Genomic DNA, 22,946 nt, shown 5'->3' with positions numbered 1-22,946 from the left:
CGTTGTCACACCAAACATGCCCTTAATAAACCTATATATTAATTGATTTATGGAAGGACCTAATACACCCATATATGAAAGATCAAGGACTGAATGTGTCTAAATGAAAGATCGAGGGCTTAATGCACCAAATGGTGAAACATCAGGGGTTCAATGTGTCTAAATAAAAGATCAAGAGCTTAATGCACCAAACAATGAAAGATCAGGGGCCTCAGGATGCGTTTTGCCATTTGTGAATTGTGATGAAAACTAATACTCCCTTCATTCCATTATATAGGTCATTCTAGCAAATTAGTTTTTTCCCTAAATATAAGTCATTCTAGGATTCCAATGCTTATTGCCCAATAGTGACATGAGAGAGAATTATTTTTTATATTGATACATGTGTTTTTTAATATTCCAATACTTATTGCCCAATAGTGACATGAGAGAGAATTTTTTTTAGTTAACCAATATATTTCTTAATTTGTGTGAAATACTCTAGAATGACTTATATAATGGAATGAAGGGAGTAATAACTAATGAAATATATATTAAATATATATAATGAAATATATATAGTAATTAAAAATAATCGAGCCTGCTCGCGAGCTTTCGAGCCGAAGTGCTCGAGCCGATCCCGAACTCGAATCGAGCCATATCGAGCCGAGCTTTGATCGAGCTTTCATCGAGCCGAACTCGAATAGTTTGCGAACTACCAAGGCTCGCTTGCACCCCTAATCCTTACCACAATAGGAAGTTACAAAATAGGAATGCCACCTCTAGAAACCCTTTCCTTAAAAGGATTACTAGACGCATATCATAATATAGAGTATACACCGATTCATTCGGATTCTAAGAAATCTCCAAAACTGACTCAACAGACATTTGCCATTTTATCAATATAGTAAAAATATAAGAAACAGTAGATGAAATCACAACATCTAATTTATTAAATACAAACATATTCAAGTTGTAAACAAAGGCAATAATCATAATTTAGAAGCGTTGGTGTCATAAACTTTGAGGAAGAAACGAGCTGTTGGTATTGATAACCTGTTTTTAAGAATTGTGCCTAAAGTTTCTATAAGATTTCTCTTCACTTGTTTATTGATTCCACCCATTGATACTACTTCTGCATATGCCGCTGGTTCTTTATTCCCATTAAATGATATCCCTACCGATCCCTTCAGTATCACCATTACAAACTGCACAAATAAATACCAAATATATTATGTCTGATAGAGAAATTGTTCAGTATTCGCAATCAATTACCAACTTTTCCGACATTTATAGCTGGTTTCCATATGTTTCTGACCACTTAAAACCAGGACATAAAAAACGTTATTTCTAAAACATAACCTTCATAAAACAGCCTACAAACGGAAATGAACACGGACACGAAACGTAGAAACACTACTAACATAGAAACGGGTACATAATAGCTAGAGACAATTTTGCTTCATCACAAAAAGCACAAAGAGATAATATCATAATGCCTGCCTATAATAAGACGGATGTGGCAAAACAGAGATTTGTGATTAGACATGCAGTAAGTAGTTAAATAGCCAATAACCAATAACAACAACAACATATTTCCGATGTTGTAGTCAAACACTGGAAAATACTTCTTGATAAATAAAAAGTTATTTCTAAAACATAACCTTCATAAAATAGCCTACAAACGGACATGACACAGACACAAAACGCAGAAACGCTACTAACTAAAAGTGTCCATGCAACATTGAGACGGGTACATAATAGCTAGAGGCAATTTTGCTTCATCACAAAAAGCACAAAGAGATAAGGTCATAATGCCTATAATAAGACGGATGTGGCAAAATCATATTTACAGCGTTTTTATACTTCATAGACTTGTGATTAGACATGCAGTAAGTAGTTAACTAGCCAATAACCAATAACAACTTCTTCCCATTTTCCGATGTTGTAGTCAAACACCGGAAAATATTTTTTTTGATAAACAAACATGCCTTAATCGATTTTCTAGTAAATCATAAAGCTTGATCACCATCTGCAAAAATCAGCATATAAATCTAAACAAATAATACAACAATGCAAAAAATATAGGGATAAGGTATCCACGTACAAAATAGTATCAATACAGGTTTCACCGTTAAAAAAGGGAACCAATTTAGGTCTCGATAATGGAACGTGATACGTCATTTATATTACTCTATTAGGCTTTGTCAATTGTACATGGAGAGAGAAATAAGAACTTAACGAACTAGATACGTCCCCAAAAATCATAGACCCGTTTTGGTACCTTATTCCAAAAATATACTAAACCTTTCTATGACGAATTCTTAAAAGTAGAAGTGAAAGCTGAAAGTGAAAGAGAAAGAAGGGAAATGAAGTTTACGTGTTCAGGCTTGCCGATGATACTGGCAACGGCTTTGGTTGCGTCGGAGAAGATAGGATCGGTATCCATACCATCCAAGCTAACGTTAGTAGAGATGTAAAGGCAAGGCATATCTACTAGAAACTAGTTTTTTTTTTATGGCTCTGCAACCCAAACCAATCTTAATAATATTTGAGATAGCTTTGGTTGCTTTATATATTATTGAATGTCCGATATGGATATCTATATTACTTTCTGTATATAAAAATATATTTAATTCCCTCCACTAGTCCCACCTACTAATAATCAAGCTTTTGAATAATTTTTAATGGTGGATTTCACTTTCTTGCACCTGAATACTAACATGTTTATATCGTACTACTTAAACTTTAATTTATCATATAAAGCAATTCAACTTGGTCACCGGTGGAGCCATGAATGATCGGTCGATTCTCCTGTTCACTAAAAAATTCCTAAGAGTGTTACTCGTGGCTTTGAACCTCTCCATGAATTTGGTTTAAATTTCAATAGACACTTCTCTTCATGAACAGTCGTATTCGTTCATAAACAGTCGTGTCCGTTCTTGAACAGACATGTTCATTTGTGAACAGACATATCTATTTGTGAACAGACATATCTATTCGAGTTCTGTTTATAGAGATAGAGCTGTAAAAACAGACTTAAAATAAAATACTCTATTTAGAAAAAAAAAAGAAGCTAAAATTATCTTTTAGCTGACCTATAAGATGAGCTTGTTCTTTTCCTTGTTGTGTTTTGATATACTTTATATGTCACTATTTGCTGTTTTATATATTTCTATGAATATCAATCATGTTAAATTAGGTAATGTGGGACCTATTTGAAAAGAACCCAGGAAATTCCTCCACTATATATGGTGGCATTGGACAAGTGCAACTCTTATTAATTTATACCATTTATATCCATTAAATTAAATTAGCTTGCATCCATTAAATTAAAATATCTTGCAACCTTAATATAACTTTATGTTGTCATCTTTCTTCTTCCTTTCTCTTCCCCTTTTCTATTGGTTTCTATTTTCCTTTAGTTTCTATTTTATTGATCTACTTTGAGAAGGACGACTGTCTTCATTCTTCCTCCTCCCACCGGATTAGATTTTAGTATTTTTTATTATTGATTTTTTTCTTTTTAGTCCGTATTCATATATTTTATCGGATCTCTTTATCCGTCTAAGTTGTATCTGCTTTCTACTATTCTATGGTTTATACTTTTTTACCGATTTAGCAAGAACAAAAACGGTTTATCTTATCCATGGATCAATAAATCTACGTGGTTGCGACAAAAGAAATTATTCAGATCCAAATGTTTAGAATGGCCTAAATGGTGAAATTTGGATTGCATCTACTTTTCTACAGATTTCGATTTACGAGAAACATATGTTTCATTATTGTTTTGTGTTTTTTTATGCCTTTATGACCTTTTTTGCTCTATGTAGCCGTTTTAGTCTCTTTGTAGACCTTGTAAAATTTGATTTCTTACCGTTGTTTTCTTGTTGTACTTATGAAGTTAAATGTATGTTTGCTAGTGGTTATTTGTCCATCATTTAAATTATTCAATTAAATTAAAAATCACCTATTTTGATAAATCAAAATATATTTTTTTGAAGAGTGATAAATCAAAATGTTTATCTTAAAATTTTAAGTCAAATTTTATGGACTAACATTCTAATATTCATTACTTAAAAATAAGTATTTATCAAACAGTTACGTCATTTAATAATTTCAACACTTTCAACATTTAATTTTCAATTTTCTCAAGCAGCATCTAAGTCTATATTATTAACGCCTCAAAACGAAAAAACATTTACATATGAGAATGCGTCAAAAACAATATATTTATTATATTTGAGATTGACCTGTAACAACTCTATTTATTAACTAAATTAGAATGTTTCTAATCATGTTGTAAATGTTTTAAATCCAAAATACATTTGCACCAACTTGTGCAAAGATAATATATAAAAGATATCAGACGGACTTACCTATCAATTTGTGCTTTTTAGGACCATAATATAGAATTCCTTAATATAGGGTGTTTGTTTCAGCTTTTTAGAGGAGCGTTTTAACATTTTTTATGTAAACTGCAGCATTTTGAAGTTTAAGAAGCTTTTCATGAACAACTTGCCATTGACAAAATTATCATTCTTATTATTACAGTTCAATATAATTTTACCAAACACCAATAATTTAATAGCTAATGGCCCTGTTTGGTAAAGAGTTTTTTGGGGATAAAATTAGAGGTTTGAACCACTTTAGAGGTTTTGACTAATCAAACCTCTAATACTGGTGTTTGGTAAAGAAATGTTTGAAAGAGCTTATTGGGTCCAAAAAGCCAATTTTGAAAAAGCTCATTTTAGGAGCTTTTTCAATTAGCTTATTGCTCCATCTCCCAACCCAACAAGTTTGCACAATCCGCTAGTCAATCAACTAGCTAGCAGCAAACAACTATTAGCTAACAGCTGAACCAAACATGCCATAGTTTTACATGAAAACCTTAATTAATCATACTCTTAGGTCCCGCTTGTTTGTCGGAAAATATTGTACAACAAAATATTTTCCTGATTTTCCAGTGTTTGTTTGGTTATAAGCTGAAAGTGAAAGAGGAAGAGAAAGAAGGGAAATGAAGTTTATGGCTTTTATCCATACCGGATACCATCCAAGTTAACGTTAGTAGAGATGCAAGTATATATAGTCTTACCTAAAGCAAAGAGATGTCGGTTTGCACAACGTATAGATGTCGTTTTTGTTGGAAAAAATATATATATATAAATGAAATTGGTTTAAAAAGCCCAAAACAGAGACAGTCATCTTTAGAAACTGACCTTAAAAGATGCTTCAGGGAGGACTCCTGCAGCAGCAAGTCCTAAAGACCCATTTTGGTTCTCAACGTCAGACGCGAATGTACCTAGACAAGAGTGAGGATGAATTATATTTATATTGGAATAAATAAACTTTACTCATAAACCCATATGCATAAAAAGGTTTCCTAGAAATTAGAAACCTACATGGTTATGGAACAATATAAACAATGTGTTACTATGAACTAAGAAACTATAAACTCACTCAAGCATATGAAACAAATCAGGGTTGATAGAATAGACAACAAGGATTGCAAATCAAAGATAAAAACACAATTGAGGATGTTGAATAGATTTTTCGGTTAGGAAACTTCAGAAGCTGCTTCATCTGAACGAAAAAATGTCTGGATATAAAGATGTTAAAACATTAATATGCATAATTTTATAAAAATGTCTCCTAAATCTGGAATCTGAACTTAATATTCAGTCCACAACAGGTATGTCTGATCAGAAACATATAAATAGATCAAAAAGTGGGGCAAAGGAGGGCATACCAGGAAAGAGGGGCTGAAATCCAAGTAGAATTCCAGTTGGTCTGTATTGCTGGATAAAATATATTCTCTGAACCCAATCTATAACAACCCCACTCTTCTATATTTGAACCCTTCACTCGTTTATCAGTATACGCTCTAAAATTACTCCACTCGTTTTGCCCTTGAACACAAGGGTATTCGTTAGTGAAAAATATGCAATTCCCCATCTCAACTCCCATTTCTTTTGCAGAAGCAGACCTTGAGCACTTGTGACCTACAAACAATACCCTATCACCCAAATCATCCACACTAATCCATGCCAATTTGCACAAATCCAGCCTATATACCTTAAATTTATAAGTTGTGATATGATTCTGCGCATCTATGTTGAAAAGCCGAGCAATAAATAATACCTCTCCACAAGACTCCACCAAGTAACTGATCCAATAAACCCCACCTAATGAACCAATATCAGGCTTCCCAAGTTGGTAATATTTGCTTCTCATATCAGCAGTAGTACCATCCCTCCTAAGTGCACACAATGCAGACTTCACTTCAATCTGCCGTATATTACAACCCCGACCCTCCAAAATGTAGAAATATCCGTTACAAAACACACCCTCGCAGATCCTCGCATAAACATTCCTTTCATATTCACACCAATCTTTGCATCCTTGAGTCCAAAAGGCAAGATCAGTTCCCAAGCTGCCTACCAGCATATAAACAGTGGAGGGATCGTAAGGGGATCCTGAAGCCACCAATTGAGAGTAGAAGAATCTTCTAATAGTATTAGGTAAAGTAACCTCATTTCCTAAAAATGGGTTCAAAAGAGAGATTTGATGCTTCTCATTCCCGGTATTTGATGGCGTAACCATGACTAACCAATGCTCAAAGGATCCCCATATATATCTACCGCAAGAGTTGGGCATTTCCAAATAAATAACTTTTCTTTCTAATATGCTGAAGCAAGTTCTTATCTTGGTATGATTTTCTCCGGACATCACCAGCCATGGTAATGCAGATGAAGATCGTTTGTCAGAGAATAGTTCCGCCGCAGCACATCTAAAAGACACGCAAACATTGCTGAAAGACACAGAATCAATTAAACTCAGCCTCTCTACAATCTTCATAAGGAGAACATCAGGAAGTCCGGCCCAATCCACTTCATTTTCGTCACCATCAAAACACTTAAGCTGCTCCTCCCTACGGTTGATGCACATGTCCATTGCTGCTCTGTTATTTTACTTCAGAATCTATTCAATCACATGAAGAACAGTATGAAAATGAACGTTGCAAGCAAATAAAACAAGAGATTCTGAAACCATTCCGGTTCAGCATATAAATTTACAACTCACACTATTTATCAAAATATTAAAACAGAGGAATAATTTTTTCAAATATGGTATTGAAATTTGAAGCGGAAGCTTATCTATCAGAGGCAGTAAAATAACATAGTAGATCAATGGTCAAGGTTAAGGATCCACAAGAACAAAACTTGTCAAAATGCATAACGAAGGTTGCAGCAATTTCGATATGAATGAAATTAACTAACTTGTGAATTTAAAATTTCCAATTCAATTAATTTTCGATACAACCAATTCAATTAAAAAGAAAACAGCCAATTCAAAAATTCCCAATTTGTGAAAACCCTATTAACTAACCCTAATTCTTCGGCAGAGTTTGGTGGTGGCTGCCGTTGCTGGCTGCTGGAAGGGGGACTAGAGGAGGAAGGCCGATACAGATACGAAGTGGTGTGGTATGGTGTGAGTGAGGGAAATACGGAATCAGTCGAACCCTATAGAGCCTGAAGCATTGTACTACTTGGCAAAATAGGATGGTTCAAAGTAATTTCAAATCTCAACTTAAATATAATCTCAACAAAAAATAAAAAAACTTAAATATTATTAAAAATTAATGATTCAAAATAATAAAAGAAAAAACCGGGAATGATTAAAACTTAATTGGCCTAATACACAAATAATCCCTGAACTTGTCCAAATGTTGCAACTGCCCCCTCCAACTTTCAATTGTAACAACTTACCCCTCAAACTTGTCCAATTGTAAAACATAACCCCTCAAACTTGTTCAATTGTAAAACAGAACCCCAAATTGCTGACATGGACTGCAATCGAAGAAACACGTGAAATACAAAAGCTGCAAACACTCGTGGAATGTGATAATCAGATCTTTAGATCCAAAAAAAATCAGTATTTAAGTAACCACATCCTCAATTCTTCAACTTCTTCTTTTTCTTTTTGTTATTACTATTCGTTTTTTTAGTGATTTCTTGATTCAAAGTTTTGAGATATTATGTGGGTGAAAATGTGTTTATGTGGAGAAATAGCTCCATTGAAGATTTCATAGCGTGATACGAATTCGGGGAAACATTTTTACGGTTGCTTCAAGTACGGGGTAAAAAAAATCTCAATTTAGGGTTATGTTTTACAATTGGACAAGTTTGAAGGGTTATATTTTACAATTGGACAAATTTGAGGGGTAAGTTGTTACAATTGAAAGTTGAGGGGGACAGTTGCAACATTTGGACAAGTTCAGAGGATTATTTGTGTATTAGGCCAACTTAATTTGACACTAGGTTGAATTTTATGTTTTTGTTTTATTTTGTTTTGGGACCAGTAATAATTGTTTTTATATAGTTATAACGTTCAAATTTATCTCCAACGTTTCGAACGAAGTGCAGATTTAAACCTAACGTATTAAATTGTATAAATTTAAGCCTAACCTTAAAGTTTTAGAAAACTATCAATTTAGACTCCACGTATAAAGTAACACCAATATAAGCTTAATGTTTACAAAAGAGTACCAATTGAGGCATTGATAACGCAACGTGACAAATTATTTATATTACTCCATTAAGTTCGGCTAAGTGTACGTGGAGAGACAAATCAGAAATTAATAGAGTATTATGAATAGCGTGTCACGAGGCCTAAATTATTACTATTTTGTAAATATTAAACCTACGTTAATGTTATTTTGTATGTGGGGCCTAAATTGATACTCCCTAAAATCTATGCCTATTTTGTACTTTATTTTAAAAAATCATAAGTTACAAAATAGCCTCAAAAACTTTGAGTACAATTTTAATCACAACATTTGTTAAATGGTATAATTACACCCATGGCCACTGAACTTTGCTTTTTTAACAGTATAGCCATTGAATTTCAAAATTTAACATAATTTCACTTAACTTTACATTTTTTAACACTCATGACCCCTAAACTTTGACCAACTCATCAAAATGACCCTTAATGACTTAAAAATGAAAATATTCAAGAATTAAAATTGTTTAGACCGACATTTAACATGAAACCATTTTTTTTTTTTGGTAGAAAAGGAAAAGAAAAACGAACAACAACAAACTACCCAGGAATTAGCCTAGGGAAGCTAACCCCAATTTTAATTTTTCAAAATTACTATTTTTTGAGTTTTTCTCTCCCTCCAAACCAAACAACACCTAAATGACCTCAAAGCGTAAATTTTCAAGAATTAAAGTTGCTTAGAATATCATTAGTTCTTGGAATTTTTTATTTTGAGACTGTCAACGGCCGTTTCGAGGCGTTGAGTGGCCACGGGTGTTAAAAAGAGTAAAGTTGAATGACTTTTATATTAAGTATTGAACTTCAGTAGTCATACCATTAAAAGTAGAGGTGCACATAAAAATCCGTAAAACCGAAACCAAACCGAAAATAAGGTTAACCGAAACCGATGGACTAGTCTACGGTTTTTAATTTTAAAAATAGTGGTTAATGGTTACGGTTACCGTTTTTGTATTTAAAAAATAGCGGTTAACCGAAACCGACCGAATATCAATTAAATATTAAAAACATCCAAAATATATATTTATTTATATTTATATATAATTGTATAATTTCCCACTTAGAATAAATACAAGGTTAATCACAAAAAAAAAAAATTAATACGAAACACTAATTATTTTAATAATTCGGCGATTAAGGCTCAATTCATACTACCAATTTGTCAATAGTTAGATAATTAGTGAAATTAATATATCTGAATAGGGCTTAGTTGGTAAAGCACGGAGAATAATAATTCTAGTCCGAAAAAATAAACATAGTAATTTGATGTTGTAAAGAGTTATTGTAAGGGCCCGTTTGTTTTACCTACTGTTTGCTGTTGCTGTTTGCTGTTACGGTTTGTTGTTACTGTTTGCTGTTGCCGTTACGGTTTGCTGTTTGCTGTTTGCTGTTTGAAAAAGCTGCTTTTCGGGTGTAAAAGGCAAACATGAGATCACTAACCAAACATCCAATACTGCTTTTCAGATGTAAAAGGCAAACAGGATGTCACTAACCAAACACCCAAAACTCTCCTTTCTGAAGTGAAAAGGCAAAAAGAAGCATGAAAAGGAGCAAATAAAGGGAAAAATTCAAGGACTGATTGGTTTACCTGTTGTTTGTTATTACAGTTTGCAGTTCATTGTTGTTGTTGGAAAAGCAAAAATTTTCTGCTTTTAGAAAAAACTACTTTTCAAGTATAAAAGGCAAATAGTAGTTTCCTAATCAATCATCTAAAACTCTCATTTTTAATATGAAAAGGCAAACGTGAGGTGAAAATGGAGTAAACAAAAAATCCCCGATGTGTCCAATCCATAGTCTATAGTCCAGACTAGGGATGGCAACGGGTAGGGTACCCGCGGGTAATGCCATTCCCAAACCCTTACCATTTTATTTTTTAATTACCCGTACCCGTCCCATTACCCTAACGGGTATACTTTTTGCATCCCATACCCTTCCCATTTAATTCGCGGGTACCCTTACCCGTTAAGTATCAATAAATAAAAAAAATATTACAAATTTAACAAACTATAAATTTAATAAATCATCAATCTAAAAATTGAATAAATTGAACCTTAACTAATAAGAATAAAGTAGCTTAGTGGTATCACTCAATTGTTGAAAAATAAATGGTTGGGGTTTAAATTTCACGCCTTACATCTAAAAACAATGATATTTATTAATATAAAAAAATTTTATGACGGGTACCGGGTACCCTAGGGGGTATTCCCATGCCCGTCCCATTACCCTAACAGGTAATGGTTTTGATCCCATACTCGTCCCATACCCTTTTATACAGGGTACGGGTAGTCCCATTAGGGTCGGATAGTGCCGGGTACCCGCGGGTACACTACCCGTTGCCATCCCTAGTCCAGACAGACACAATGTACGCACATCTCCCTCTGTTGTTAATCTCTTCAACTCGTCATTGGCCCACCATTCCACTCACAATAAAAATTAGAATGCTCTTATTATTTTTATTTTTATTTACTAATGGTTAGAAACCGAAATAAAAAGTTAACCGACCGAAATAATTAGTTAACCGATTAGTGGTTAACCAAATTTAGTGGTTAGTACTTTTCAACTAGTGTATGGTTAGTATTTTTCAAAACCCGATTAAATGGTTAACCGACCAAATTAATCTTAATAGACTGGTTAACCGACCATGTGCACCCTTAATTAAAATAAGTAAAGTTCAGTGGCCATGGGTGTAATTTCCAACTATTTTAGTAGTTTATTTCAGAAAAACAATAGGAAAGTACACAGAACCTTCTTCGAAGTTGTTTGAAGACAATAGGAAACTCCTGGATGGAGTTCTCGGATTGGTTTTTTTGAGTATTCTTACTGATTTCCTTATTATTATTGCAATTTGGTTTTGCGATTCTTACGGATTTCCTTATTATTATTGCGCGTCAAATATTTATGCCTAATCGCAGAAGGATTTTTTCTCCTAATTTGGGAATTGAAAAACTCTATCTATAAATTAACTAAACTCAAAGCCATCGATCAAACTTAAGTTGAGAAAATTAATCAGAATGCCTAGTGAAATCAATGTTAAGATGTCTTATGATACGCCACATTCATACTACAATATGCAACATTCACAATCCATATTCTTCTGTCTAAAGTTTCGTTTCCATTACATCAGAGATGTTCAAGGAAGCCAAGTTCTAATTGCTTCTTACCCGCCGCAGAATCCTCCAACTTCCTCTTGTTTTCCATGCTCAATCCATCCTAGGTTAATCGCTCATCCAGACCCTTCTTTGCTCTGTAGTTATCTCCACAATTACCTTAATTTCTTCAATCCCCCTAATCTCAACCACACATCACGACTTAACTTGTCTAGAACTATCGCTAATTCTCTTAAATCCACCTTGTTTCGTAATTTCTGTCAAGCCACGGCAGATGTCGAAATTGTCGATGTGCTGATACTGGATGGGAATGTTGAACACGATTTGATCCATCAGCCGAGGGTGAGGCAGACGGTGGATGGCGATGTGCTGATACTGGATGGCAATGTTGAACACAATTTGCTCCATCAGCCGAGGGTGAGGCAGACGGTGGATGGCGATGTGCTGATACTGGATGGCAATGTTGAACACAATTTGCTCAATCAGCCGAGGGTGAGGCAGACGGTGGATGGCGATGTCGGAGAATCTAGAGTCGACAGTGGTGGAACAGGAGCGTCCAAATTAGCTATGAACATGTTGATGAAGAAAGGCTGTTTTCAGTACCACAACAACGGGGCTGGAGAAGACGAAGAGTGTTCAATTTGTTGGGAGAGTTACAGGGAGAGGACTGAACTGATTAAGATGCCGTGCCTTCACATTTTTCATAAAAAATGCATCTTCCAATGGTTGAAAACAAAGAATTCGTGCCCGCTTTGTCGACAAAAAGTTTAGGAATTAGAGTGTATGGTATCTCAATATTGGTTTAATTACTGTTCCGTTATGTATTACCTGGGTGTAATCTTTTGTTTTAACTATGTTATCACATTATACTTTACCTATCATAATTATCTTCTACAATTATACTTGTTCCCAAACAATGAAAAAATGAAGAGACGAAGGGAAATGCACTTACCACATTAGTTCTGACAGCAAAAGAATTGTCTTCCAATGAAATTTGGGTTCACATTTAAATCCTGAAAAATGTACTCTGTCAGCACCTACACAGACAATAACCCAATTCAAAACTTGTATGAATCCATAGAAAACATTGATCAAATTATCAAAATAATGCTCTATTAAGGACTGGGATTGTATGATTTAAACACGAAACAAGTAGGATCTTACTGGATTCCGCTTCAGCTCTTCTTCATTCATACTGGAAGTGGCCGACCTACATATAAAAGCCAGGATCAGAGGGTTCTGTTAACACAATTGTTCAACAAATAACATATTTTAGCAGAGGTCTTACCCAACTGCTACAGATGTCTAAGATGCTAACTCCTGGAATGTTGTTCGGAGGAAAAATGTCTGAGTAGTACTTTGTAAGAGCCGCAATGGCTGGGTCATCAATGTGTGTAACGAATCTTGGAGCTTCATAGAACACCGAGTCTGGAGTCCTAAAAGTATAAATTGTTTGACTTTAGACGAAATATGGTTAAGATGAAACAAAGCAATTTAAAGTTTGAAGTGATTGAAGTAGCTAAAACAAACTAAACTGGCTTGAACTACACCAGTAACATGAAACATGGAAATGAACATGGAATTTAGTGGAAGTGATAAAAATTATCAGTAGCATGAAGCCCGGAAATGAATATAGAATTTAGCGAATTGATTAAATTAAGTTAAGCGAGTTTACTCATCAAACGGCTGGAAATCCTCATCCTTGAAGGGAAACTGCTCCAGCCATTCCACATTCTTCAACACCTACTCATGACAGAAAGTGAAAGAGACAGTTTAGTATCCAAACAACCTTGGACAGTTAATCGTGTCGGATCCGTATAGAAATCAACCAAGTAAAAACATGCCTCCAAAATGGCTTAAATGCTCTTTAAACAAAGCAGTCACTAGTTTATTCAATTGAAAAGAAAATAATCGAACAAATTCTTTCCTTAAGCAGTCACTAGTTTATTCAATTGAAGGTACTCCATCTCAAGGATTCACATAGTTCTGCTTTTAGCTGAAGAACACTTATTAGAAATTGGAAGAACACTAGTTTATTCAATTGAACAAAATGTTAGAAATTGGAATCACAATAACAAGAATTTAAGTGGTTTGGCTATTTCAAAGGGGAGGAGCACATATACATTATATCTATAGTTGAGATTTCAATACATGGTATTCTAATCCCAAATTCCACATATATGCTTCTTAAACAATTTGCGGGAAATCATAGTTTTCCCGGCAAAGACAAACATAGACAGAGTCAAGGATGAGTTAGAATGTGTTCTTCTAGCAGTTCATGATAAATCAAAACCAAAAGGCATATCAATGTTTCAATTGGAGAATCGTTCTTTGAGGCCAATAATCGAACAGTTGGCTGAAATTTTAATCACTGAAAGATAAAATGAATAAACGAAACATGAATTGAAAAGGAGAACAGACACAATGAAAAACTATGTAATAAGAAATATAGATCGGAAAAAGGCGAGATAACATTCAAGCTTCCAATAAAAACTATGTAACGATAAGAACTCAGTTCAAGCTTCCAATACAATTCTCAAATCAGATGAACATAAAAGTTGAAACAAAAAGAATGAATCATATAATAATGTATCGGCATTTGTTTGGATCTGATCGATGAAGACGGGAGAATGATAGAAACGCATACCGTTGTCGTTGTCGTCGTCGTCGTCTCCGTTTCGCTTGGGTTGTCCGGAGTTCTTCTGGGAGCAGAAAGGTCTGAGGTAAGAGTAAAGATGAGAAATGAAGGGAGATGAAAAGGATTGTAACGTTGAAGAGGAGAAGCCATAGAAGCGACCAGCTTGAATATCCATTTGCATACTGTTAGCTCGATAAAATAAATTTTATTATAAAGTACGAAAAATAAAGATAAAGAGAATAATAATAAATAAAATACTTTTTTCGGTATTCATTGGCTCTCAGCTAAATGAGCTGGAGCCCAACCAGTTCTGAGGGGAGTTCTACAAATCAGCTAGACTAGTTTGCTTCTGGCTCAAAGAAAATAGAGAGCCACAGTTTCAAAACAATTTCATAAAAAAAAAAAAAAAAAAAAAAAAAAAAAAAAAAAGTAAAACTACCAAATGAAAATGGATTAAGGTGTAAAAATATCCCTAACGTAATGGATTATGAGCAATTTTACTTCTAACATCTAAAATGGTGTAATTTTATCTCTAACATTGATAATTTGGGTCAATTTCAGACACTATTATAAAACAAAAATGGCTACTGACTGGATGACGAATTTCGTAGGATCATTTTCTTTAGGTCATCACGAGTGTGATGTGCTTCCTGTAGGCCTCCAGGCTCTTCTTTGTGAGGATCGGCTTGGCCGAGCATAGGATAGATCGTTAATTAGTTTCTTTTCCTTGTTTTGTTTGGGTTTTCACCCTCCTCCGATTACAAAAAAAATATTTTTATTTCTTACTTTGCACCAATTCCATATCAATTCGTTCTAAAAAAAGATTTCATGTTTTTTGTAATGTAATAATAAAATTGGAGATTAATATTTATAAATTCGGTGAATTTTTTGAATTTTTTTTGTCTAATTCATACAAATGGCAGTATATTTTTTTTCCACATCCCAACATATGTTTGTGATTTGTTACTGATAAAATGATGTACGTGTGAAGTGTAGATGACAAGATTCATGACCAAGAAGACAGTTTGATGAATTATTTCTTAAATTGACTCAATTTATCAACGTTAGGGATAAAATTGCTCTTGGCTTCCAACGATAGAGGTAAAATTGCTACTGACCCAAAACGTTAAGGGTATTTTTACACTTTAACCTAATAAAAATCAAATCAAACTTGATAATATTTTAAAATAATTTTAAACTTTGATTAAAATATGTCAAAAAAAATATTTACATTAATATTTTAAAATAATTTCTATTAGTTTCATATTAATTTATATATATTTAATCCGGTTTCATCAAAGATGAAACTGATTAAAACTCATAAAAAAACATATTGATTTACAATTATTTTTTACACAATAAAACATAATAAAACTAATAGATCATTAGATTTTGATATTAATTGATTCTTTGCGTAAATGACTCAATATAGTAAAGTAATTTCTTAGAGACGTTTTTGTATAAATTAATTAAAATTTAGAGCTTCAAAATATGTTTTTCCTATATCCATTGAAAATACCGTAAAGAGCTTGAAAACAAAATATAATTTTTGACATTTTTTTTTTTTTGAAACAGAGATAAACTTTATTAAACATCACAAAACATGTTTCTTACAATGGCATCACCGATCCAACTCGGTTCAGAAAAAAAAATGTAATCGTTAGTTAAGGAACCAGCCTGTCTTGCCATCGCATGAGCAGCTGTGTTCGCTAACCGCGGTATAAATAAGACGGAGTAACCCGGTCTAGAACTCAAAATATCCCTACAATCATGTAATATGCAACCATAGTCAGAAAGATCTTCGTTGTTGTTTAGAATACTAGAGACCACTCCTTGCGCATCCGACTCAAATATAACTCGTTCCCAACCCTCGTTTGCTGCTAAAACCAATGCTTTCCGGATTGCCAGAATTTCAACAACACGAGAATCCGTTACACCAATAACCTTCGAGCTGCAGGCAACAATTACCTTACCCTGGCTGTCCCGAACTACACATCCCAGGCCACCCGACTGTTGCTCTTTGAAGACAGCACCATCTGTGTTGCATTTCAGATGACCAGCAGACGGCGGGATCCACTGAATTTGGGGATGAATAATTTTTGACATTTAAAAAAAAATATTATTTTCTTTTCGTTCTTCAAAAAAAATATTTTCTTTTCATTCTTCAAAAAAAATATTTTCTTTTCATAATTTTTACTTTAAAATAAAAATATATATTTAACTAATTTATTGAAATAAAATATAAAAAATCAAATGATATCCTATTAAATTTGTTAGGATAAACCATCTATTAATCATGTATTTTAATCTGTTACAGTCTATATATATATTTTAAAGTCTTCAAATTTTTTCTTAATCAACTATTTAATCATTTATATATTTTTATATATAAAAGTACAAAAATAATGAATTTTGATCTGACTCGTAACACAATGCAACTATTGCGTAGTCGTCGGCGGGACGTTTCCTGACAGCTTATGGGAGATTGGCTCTTTTGCTTAGACATTCTAAGTCGTAATCAGATCCACGGTTCACATATCTTCCGTTAAAGGAATACAGTTGTTGACTGTCTATCCCGTACAGGAGCAAATGCGATCAGGGAGCAATGGTAACCTAGCTATCCTAGCTTTTGCGTGGCTCATGTGTTCAACGATTTTAATAAGACCTATTATAAACGTTTTTTATAGCTGAGATTAGGTTGGAACATGTTGTCCAATGCTTTTCGGCATTCTTTATTTTTCCATTCATTATTATTCTTTATTTGACTTTAAATAAATATCCTGAGACTGGGTGTTGAGTACCTATGACTGATACCAACCTAGTTGGGATGAGTCTGGATGCTCGTCATCTTATTTCAAGCTTTTACTAAAAAAAATAATAAATTTTGATAACATTTAGATATTTTTTTGAGGGCCTAAACTGTAAATATCCAGAAAAGAAGGGACCAAACGGTAAATACCAATACCCTAATTTTATCCAATTGTTTTCTTCATATTATCTGAAAAATTTATTAGAGATAAAATAATTCATATTTACAATTGTATATAACTCTACTCCAAAATTTATAATTTTTGAAATATTTTTTATTCATTATTTAATATAAAAATAGTACTTTAGATATTTCAAAATAGTGGTTTCATTGGATTGGAAGGACTTATAAAAGTTCACCTAAGATCCCCTGAAATAAAAAATTATATATGATATTTTTATTGGCATTAAATATCAGGATACGGTGTAAAACTATTTCTAACATTGGTAGTTATCAGCAATCCCTAAACGTTGGCAGCAAAAAGTAAATTTATCACGTTGACAAAAAAATTCAATTTGAAAAATAATTAATCAAATTGTCCTCTTAGGCATTAATTGTGTCATCTACTCTTCCATTTGCGTCATTTTATCACTAATTGTAACCAAATAAATAGACGCGAATCTTTTTAATAAAAAAATTATATTGTATTTTTGTATAAGTTGAATAAAAAAATCCAAATATTTCATCAAATTTAAAAATATTAATCTTTAGGCATTAATTGTGTCATCTACTCTTCCATTTGCGTCATTTTATCACTAATTGTAACCAAATACATAGACGCGAACCTTTTTAATTAAAAAATTATATTGTGTTTTTGTACAAGTTGGACAAAAAAAATCCAAATATTTCGTCGAATTTAAAAATATTAATCATAAGTTCTATTATTAAATCACAAAAAGATATGAAATGTTTTGTTTAGAACCAACAGATAGGCAACTGGTAGAGAATAAGGAACAAAATATATGTGTTTTATAATGATGTATGAAATTGATACAATTTGTCAAACGCCAGTGATACAATTTGCCAAAGTTAGAAATAAAATTGCACTATTTTAGATGTTAGAGGTAAAATTGTCATTGGTTATTAATCTTAGAAGTGCTTTTGGATCTTATCCTTGAAAAATCCTAGACATGACTAACGTTTCCTAGGGAAGTGCAAATTTATCCTTAACGTTTCTCAGGGAAGTGTAAATTTACATATACGTAGCAATATCAATTTTACCCTTATTTGACAGAAAATTTAAACATACTGTTTTATTGTTATTTAACTCATTATTTAATTATCATACCAAACCTTATAAAGATCAATTATGTGTCACACCCGATCCAAAACGGCATCGGGCATGAAAAGAAAATAGGATAACGAACGCCTAACAGTCTGAAAGCCGAACCTATATTCAAATAGATAAAAATTTATTCGGACTACCTAAAGTTTATTTAATTATTTGGCTTGAACTTGATAATTCTATCAAGCTTCCTACGTATCCCGAACATCTTTTAATCTTTAAATCGGGAATCAAAGCCACGTAGTTCTACCTGGTTTAGATAGTTCTCTTATACGTTGATCGACACGCTAGTCATTTAACTGTATATTTCACTTTACTTCTATATCATTATATATATCTCTCCTTTTATCAAAAGGAATCACATTAAATAACATTTTATCAAAACCAGTTCATGAACAAATAACCGTTTTATCAAATCAAATCGTAATCAAATAGACATTTTTATCAAACCAACTCATAATCAAATAAATTGCTTTAACAAACCAATGTAAACCCACTCGTAAAACATTGTATTTCAAATCATCAAACATTGTCAAAGCGTAATATAAAATTTACGTGTATCCATCCTCGAATTCCACCCGTGTAGTTTCTTATAACATCAATAATATCAATAATCGAGATATCTCGTTCCTTGCCTAATGTTAGGACTACCAGCCGTGCACTCTGGTCATACCGCCATTAGATATGGTCTTATCATAACATCAATCATATCAATAATCGAGATATCACATTCATATTTCGCCTTGCCTAACGTTAGGACTACCAGCCGTGCAGTCTGGCCATACCGCCATTAGGTATGGTCTTACAACTTACAACTCATACCTCGGGCAATCCTAGATGAACAAAACCATTTTATATATCTTTCAAAATATCACCACATAAAAATCATATTTGGATTTCGATCCAAATCACATAAATAATAACAATAACAACTGCAACAGCTTTCTCAATCCAAAAGCAATTTCCATAAAATAGTCAAAAACCCAATTTTCAAAATACCACGATAATAAATATTCTTCAAATAATCATAATCAAAAGTATATAAATATTTTAAACAATATAGTTTTAAACAATTTAATAAAACGTAATCAAAGCCACTTAAATAATTTAAAACTGAAACTTATTTTTATCTGTCACCGGAATAGTTATTTTAGCCGAATATACCGTCAAACTCGTTATATTTTCATAAGTCTATTTAAACTAATTTTAAATTCAATTTCATGTACCAATTATATATTTTACTATACCGACCCTAATTGGCAATATCAGTATAGTCCTTGATACTGATTTTACTTCGACAAATTAAAGTCACTTAATTATTATATAAAACTAGACTTTAAACCGAACACTTTTATCGAACTATTTTTATTTGTTATCGGAATTGTAACATAACACTAAACCGATATTATTAATTTTGACCGAAGGTTCAGTTAGACTCGTGACACTGCTACGGATCTATCTGTCCAAATTTTATTTTCCATTTCCTATATTATTAGTATATTTCACTATATATAAATTCAGACTGTGACAATTTAATAATTAAACATCAATTATATTCGTTTAAGCATCTAATATTTTCGTAACCATCCAAATGACTGTCTATTGTAATATCTAACTAAAATAGTATTAAAGAGAAAATCATATTACCTTATAAACATTAAATAATATCACCTCGTGAACGATATAATTTCTAGGCTAGTCTGGTCACACGAGACCGTTTGCTCCGGAAACTATTATCTGGTTGAACTCCCTTTTCACATTAATTGATATCTCCTATTTTTTTTTCTTCTTCTACGGTATCACTCCCTCCTCTTTTTTCTTTCTAACTTATATGTATATGTATATGATTAATTATATACTCTCCTTCCATTAAAATAACATATCATGTATTTTTTTGACACGTTTCTTTCTTGTGTCTTCATCCTTGTAAGACACCTTTCCTTTCCCATACATTTATTTTTATTTGCTTCATTATCACTTAATAATATCACCTTTGACTAATAGTATATAATATCATTTATATTGGTAATAATACTAATTTAAATATTATGAAATTTAATTCCTAATAAAATTATATTTTACGTGTATAAACTTGAAATGGGAAAAATAATTATTGTGGTTCTTTTAATTTATACTATTTATAAAACGTACCCAAAACTTTTAATTTACACCTAAAAACATTAAATTGAACCTAATATTATACTTAAAATCATAAATAGTTAACACTTCAAAAGATATATACATTATAACCTATATCGGGGTACAAAGATTGAAACTTTTGGACACGGACGTGACATTATGTCTAAAAGATTTATTCGAAATAACAATATTTAAGTCTGTCAGATACAAGTTAATCATAAAAAACTGCATAAAATGCGTAATGTGTTATTAAAACAAGTATAAACAACCCGTCAAAATACATATAACTGTTTTATTTTATCAACAAACTTATTTGCAAGATTCGATGTTATAGCTGAATGACTGTCAAACCAGCGAGTTCAAATTTGCTGTTGTGTAGGGTAAAATTGAATTTGTTTGACAACATTATGATTAAAATTGCACAATTTCATACGTTGGGGTAAATCTGAACTTTCCAAAAAACGTTCGGGACAAATTTTGACAAATTTAGACTTTATCCCTACTGAATACAATATATCCTGTTCATATCCTTTATTAGTCACTATTTCACCATGTAAACTAAATATCAATTAGAAATTAGAGATAAGGTGTAAAAATACTCTTAACGTTTATAGTCAGGAACAAGTTTATCTTTAATGTCTAAAATAGTGTAATTTTACCCCTACTGTAATGTTAGCAACCAAGAACAATTTTACCATTAATGTTAGCAAGTTTGGTCAATTTCAGACATTATGATAAAGCACGGATATTTTGTTCCTTATTATGCACCAATTGCATATTAATTGGGATCTAAAAAAAGATTTCATATTTTTTGTGATTTAATAATAGAATTGAAGGTTAATATTTATAAATTCGGTAAAATATTTGATTTTTTTTTTTCCAATCATAAAAAAGACAGTATATTTTTTTAATTTTTATTTTTATCACATCTAATTAGAGGTGGAAAAAGTACACACGATCCGATTACACGACATGAAATCGACACATAATTTTAGTGTTTGAGTTTAGCTTAATAGTTAATGTGTCATTTTTGGGTTGACACGAAACTGACATGTAAATTTTTGGGCTGAGTTAGAGTTGATATACTAACCCGAAAACGACACAAATATTTAAAATTATTGTTATATTCTCTCGTATTTTTATATGTCATTTTATTAATAAAGATAATAAAACTACAATTATTATTTGCAAATATGATTCGAACATCCCAAATTGTTATAAACACATTACATAACCATTTAACATGATATTAGTAGACTTTTCAATTATTAGTGTTAATATACTAATATAAAAATGACATACAGTATTTAAAAATAGTATAATATGTTCTTATATTTTTAAAAGTTATAATTAATATACGTGCATAGCAAAATTATACAGGTAACACGAAAACATGACACGAAATCGACACTAATCCGAACAGGTTAACACGATTATGACACGAAAGTTTTTGGGTTGGGTTTACTCCTTTCAACACGAACCCGAAAATAACATGACACGAACACGAAATTACTAGGTCTACGTCTAACCATATGTTTATGAATTGTTATTAGTGAGTGTAGATGACAAGATTCATGATCGAGATGACAATTTGATGAATTATTTCTCAAATTGACTCAATTTATTAACTTTAAGAGTAAAATTATTCGTAACTGCCAACATTAAGGATAAAATTGTACCATTTTAGATAGATAAAATTACTCTTTCCTATAAACTTAATGTTTTTAATTTTATATTGCTTTACTTTTAATTTTATAATTATATAAGAGTTAATAAATTAATTCATATATGGTGAAGAGATTAAGGTTATTAGGAAAAGGAAAAATGTAGAATGTAAAATAAAAAAATAAATGTTTAATTATTATAAAATAGAGTAAATAATAATTTTGTAATGTTAAATTGGCATAATATCTATTTGGTTTCCAAACTAAAGCCAAAGTCACTTAGGATCTTAAACTATTAAAGTGTCAATCATGTCCTTGAATTAAGGAAAAATATCAATTGAAACCATTCGAAGAAAAAATCATCAATTGAGTACTCATCGAAAATCATTCGAGTTGAACAGTTTCAAACTCTCTTTCTAAAACTCATTTTGATCCACCATAAAGATTATTACAGTCCATATCAAATAATCATCCTTTCTGATTTTAAGATAGCACAAAGACTCAGTTGATGATTATTTTATTAGACTTTAACAGTTTAAGATTAGAGTTAGACTTTAAAATTTTATTTTAAGGAGTCAATTTTTAAAGGGTCAAATGCGTTTTAAATTTTAGGGTAAATAATTATAAGGTTTTTATATTTTTACTTAACACATTAGTAAGTCCATCATTATAAGGTTCTTAAGTTTTATCTTAATCAATTCTTTAGTCCTTCCATTTGTTTTTGTAAATGAAAGTTCAAAATTATCCCTAGTTACATTATATA

The 22,946-nt window shown here is 32.0% G+C and overlaps 1 protein-coding gene across 8 annotated transcripts; it reads right to left on the bottom strand.

Moving 5' to 3' along the window:
• Positions 1-635: 635 nt before the first annotated feature.
• LOC136220207 (uncharacterized) lies at positions 636-20,188 on the bottom strand. 8 transcript variants are annotated; one of them, XM_066007985.1, is made up of 9 exons: positions 20,028-20,188; positions 14,296-14,366; positions 13,324-13,391; positions 12,937-13,084; positions 12,813-12,858; positions 12,601-12,685; positions 5,729-6,960; positions 5,199-5,281; positions 1,050-1,187 (listed from the first exon to the last, which is right to left on the bottom strand). In XM_066007985.1, exons 7-8 carry the CDS (start codon positions 6,931-6,933, stop codon positions 5,266-5,268), a joined length of 1,221 nt encoding a protein of 406 aa, XP_065864057.1. In that variant the 5' UTR covers positions 6,934-6,960; positions 12,601-12,685; positions 12,813-12,858; positions 12,937-13,084; positions 13,324-13,391; positions 14,296-14,366; positions 20,028-20,188; the 3' UTR covers positions 1,050-1,187; positions 5,199-5,265. The 8 variants fall into 8 exon arrangements, with proteins under 8 accessions (XP_065864062.1, XP_065864057.1, XP_065864056.1 ...); XM_066007984.1 differs by lacking the exon at positions 20,028-20,188 and adding an exon at positions 9,847-9,941 and having other exon boundaries at positions 14,296-14,468; XM_066007987.1 differs by lacking the exon at positions 20,028-20,188 and adding an exon at positions 9,847-9,941 and having other exon boundaries at positions 12,601-12,661; positions 14,296-14,468.
• Positions 20,189-22,946: the final 2,758 nt, after the last annotated feature.

This window comes from Euphorbia lathyris, chromosome 2 (assembly GCF_963576675.1).
Source record: "Euphorbia lathyris chromosome 2, ddEupLath1.1, whole genome shotgun sequence".
NCBI lineage: Eukaryota > Viridiplantae > Streptophyta > Magnoliopsida > Malpighiales > Euphorbiaceae > Euphorbia > Euphorbia lathyris.
This window is presented reverse-complemented; position numbering and strand designations above follow the sequence as displayed.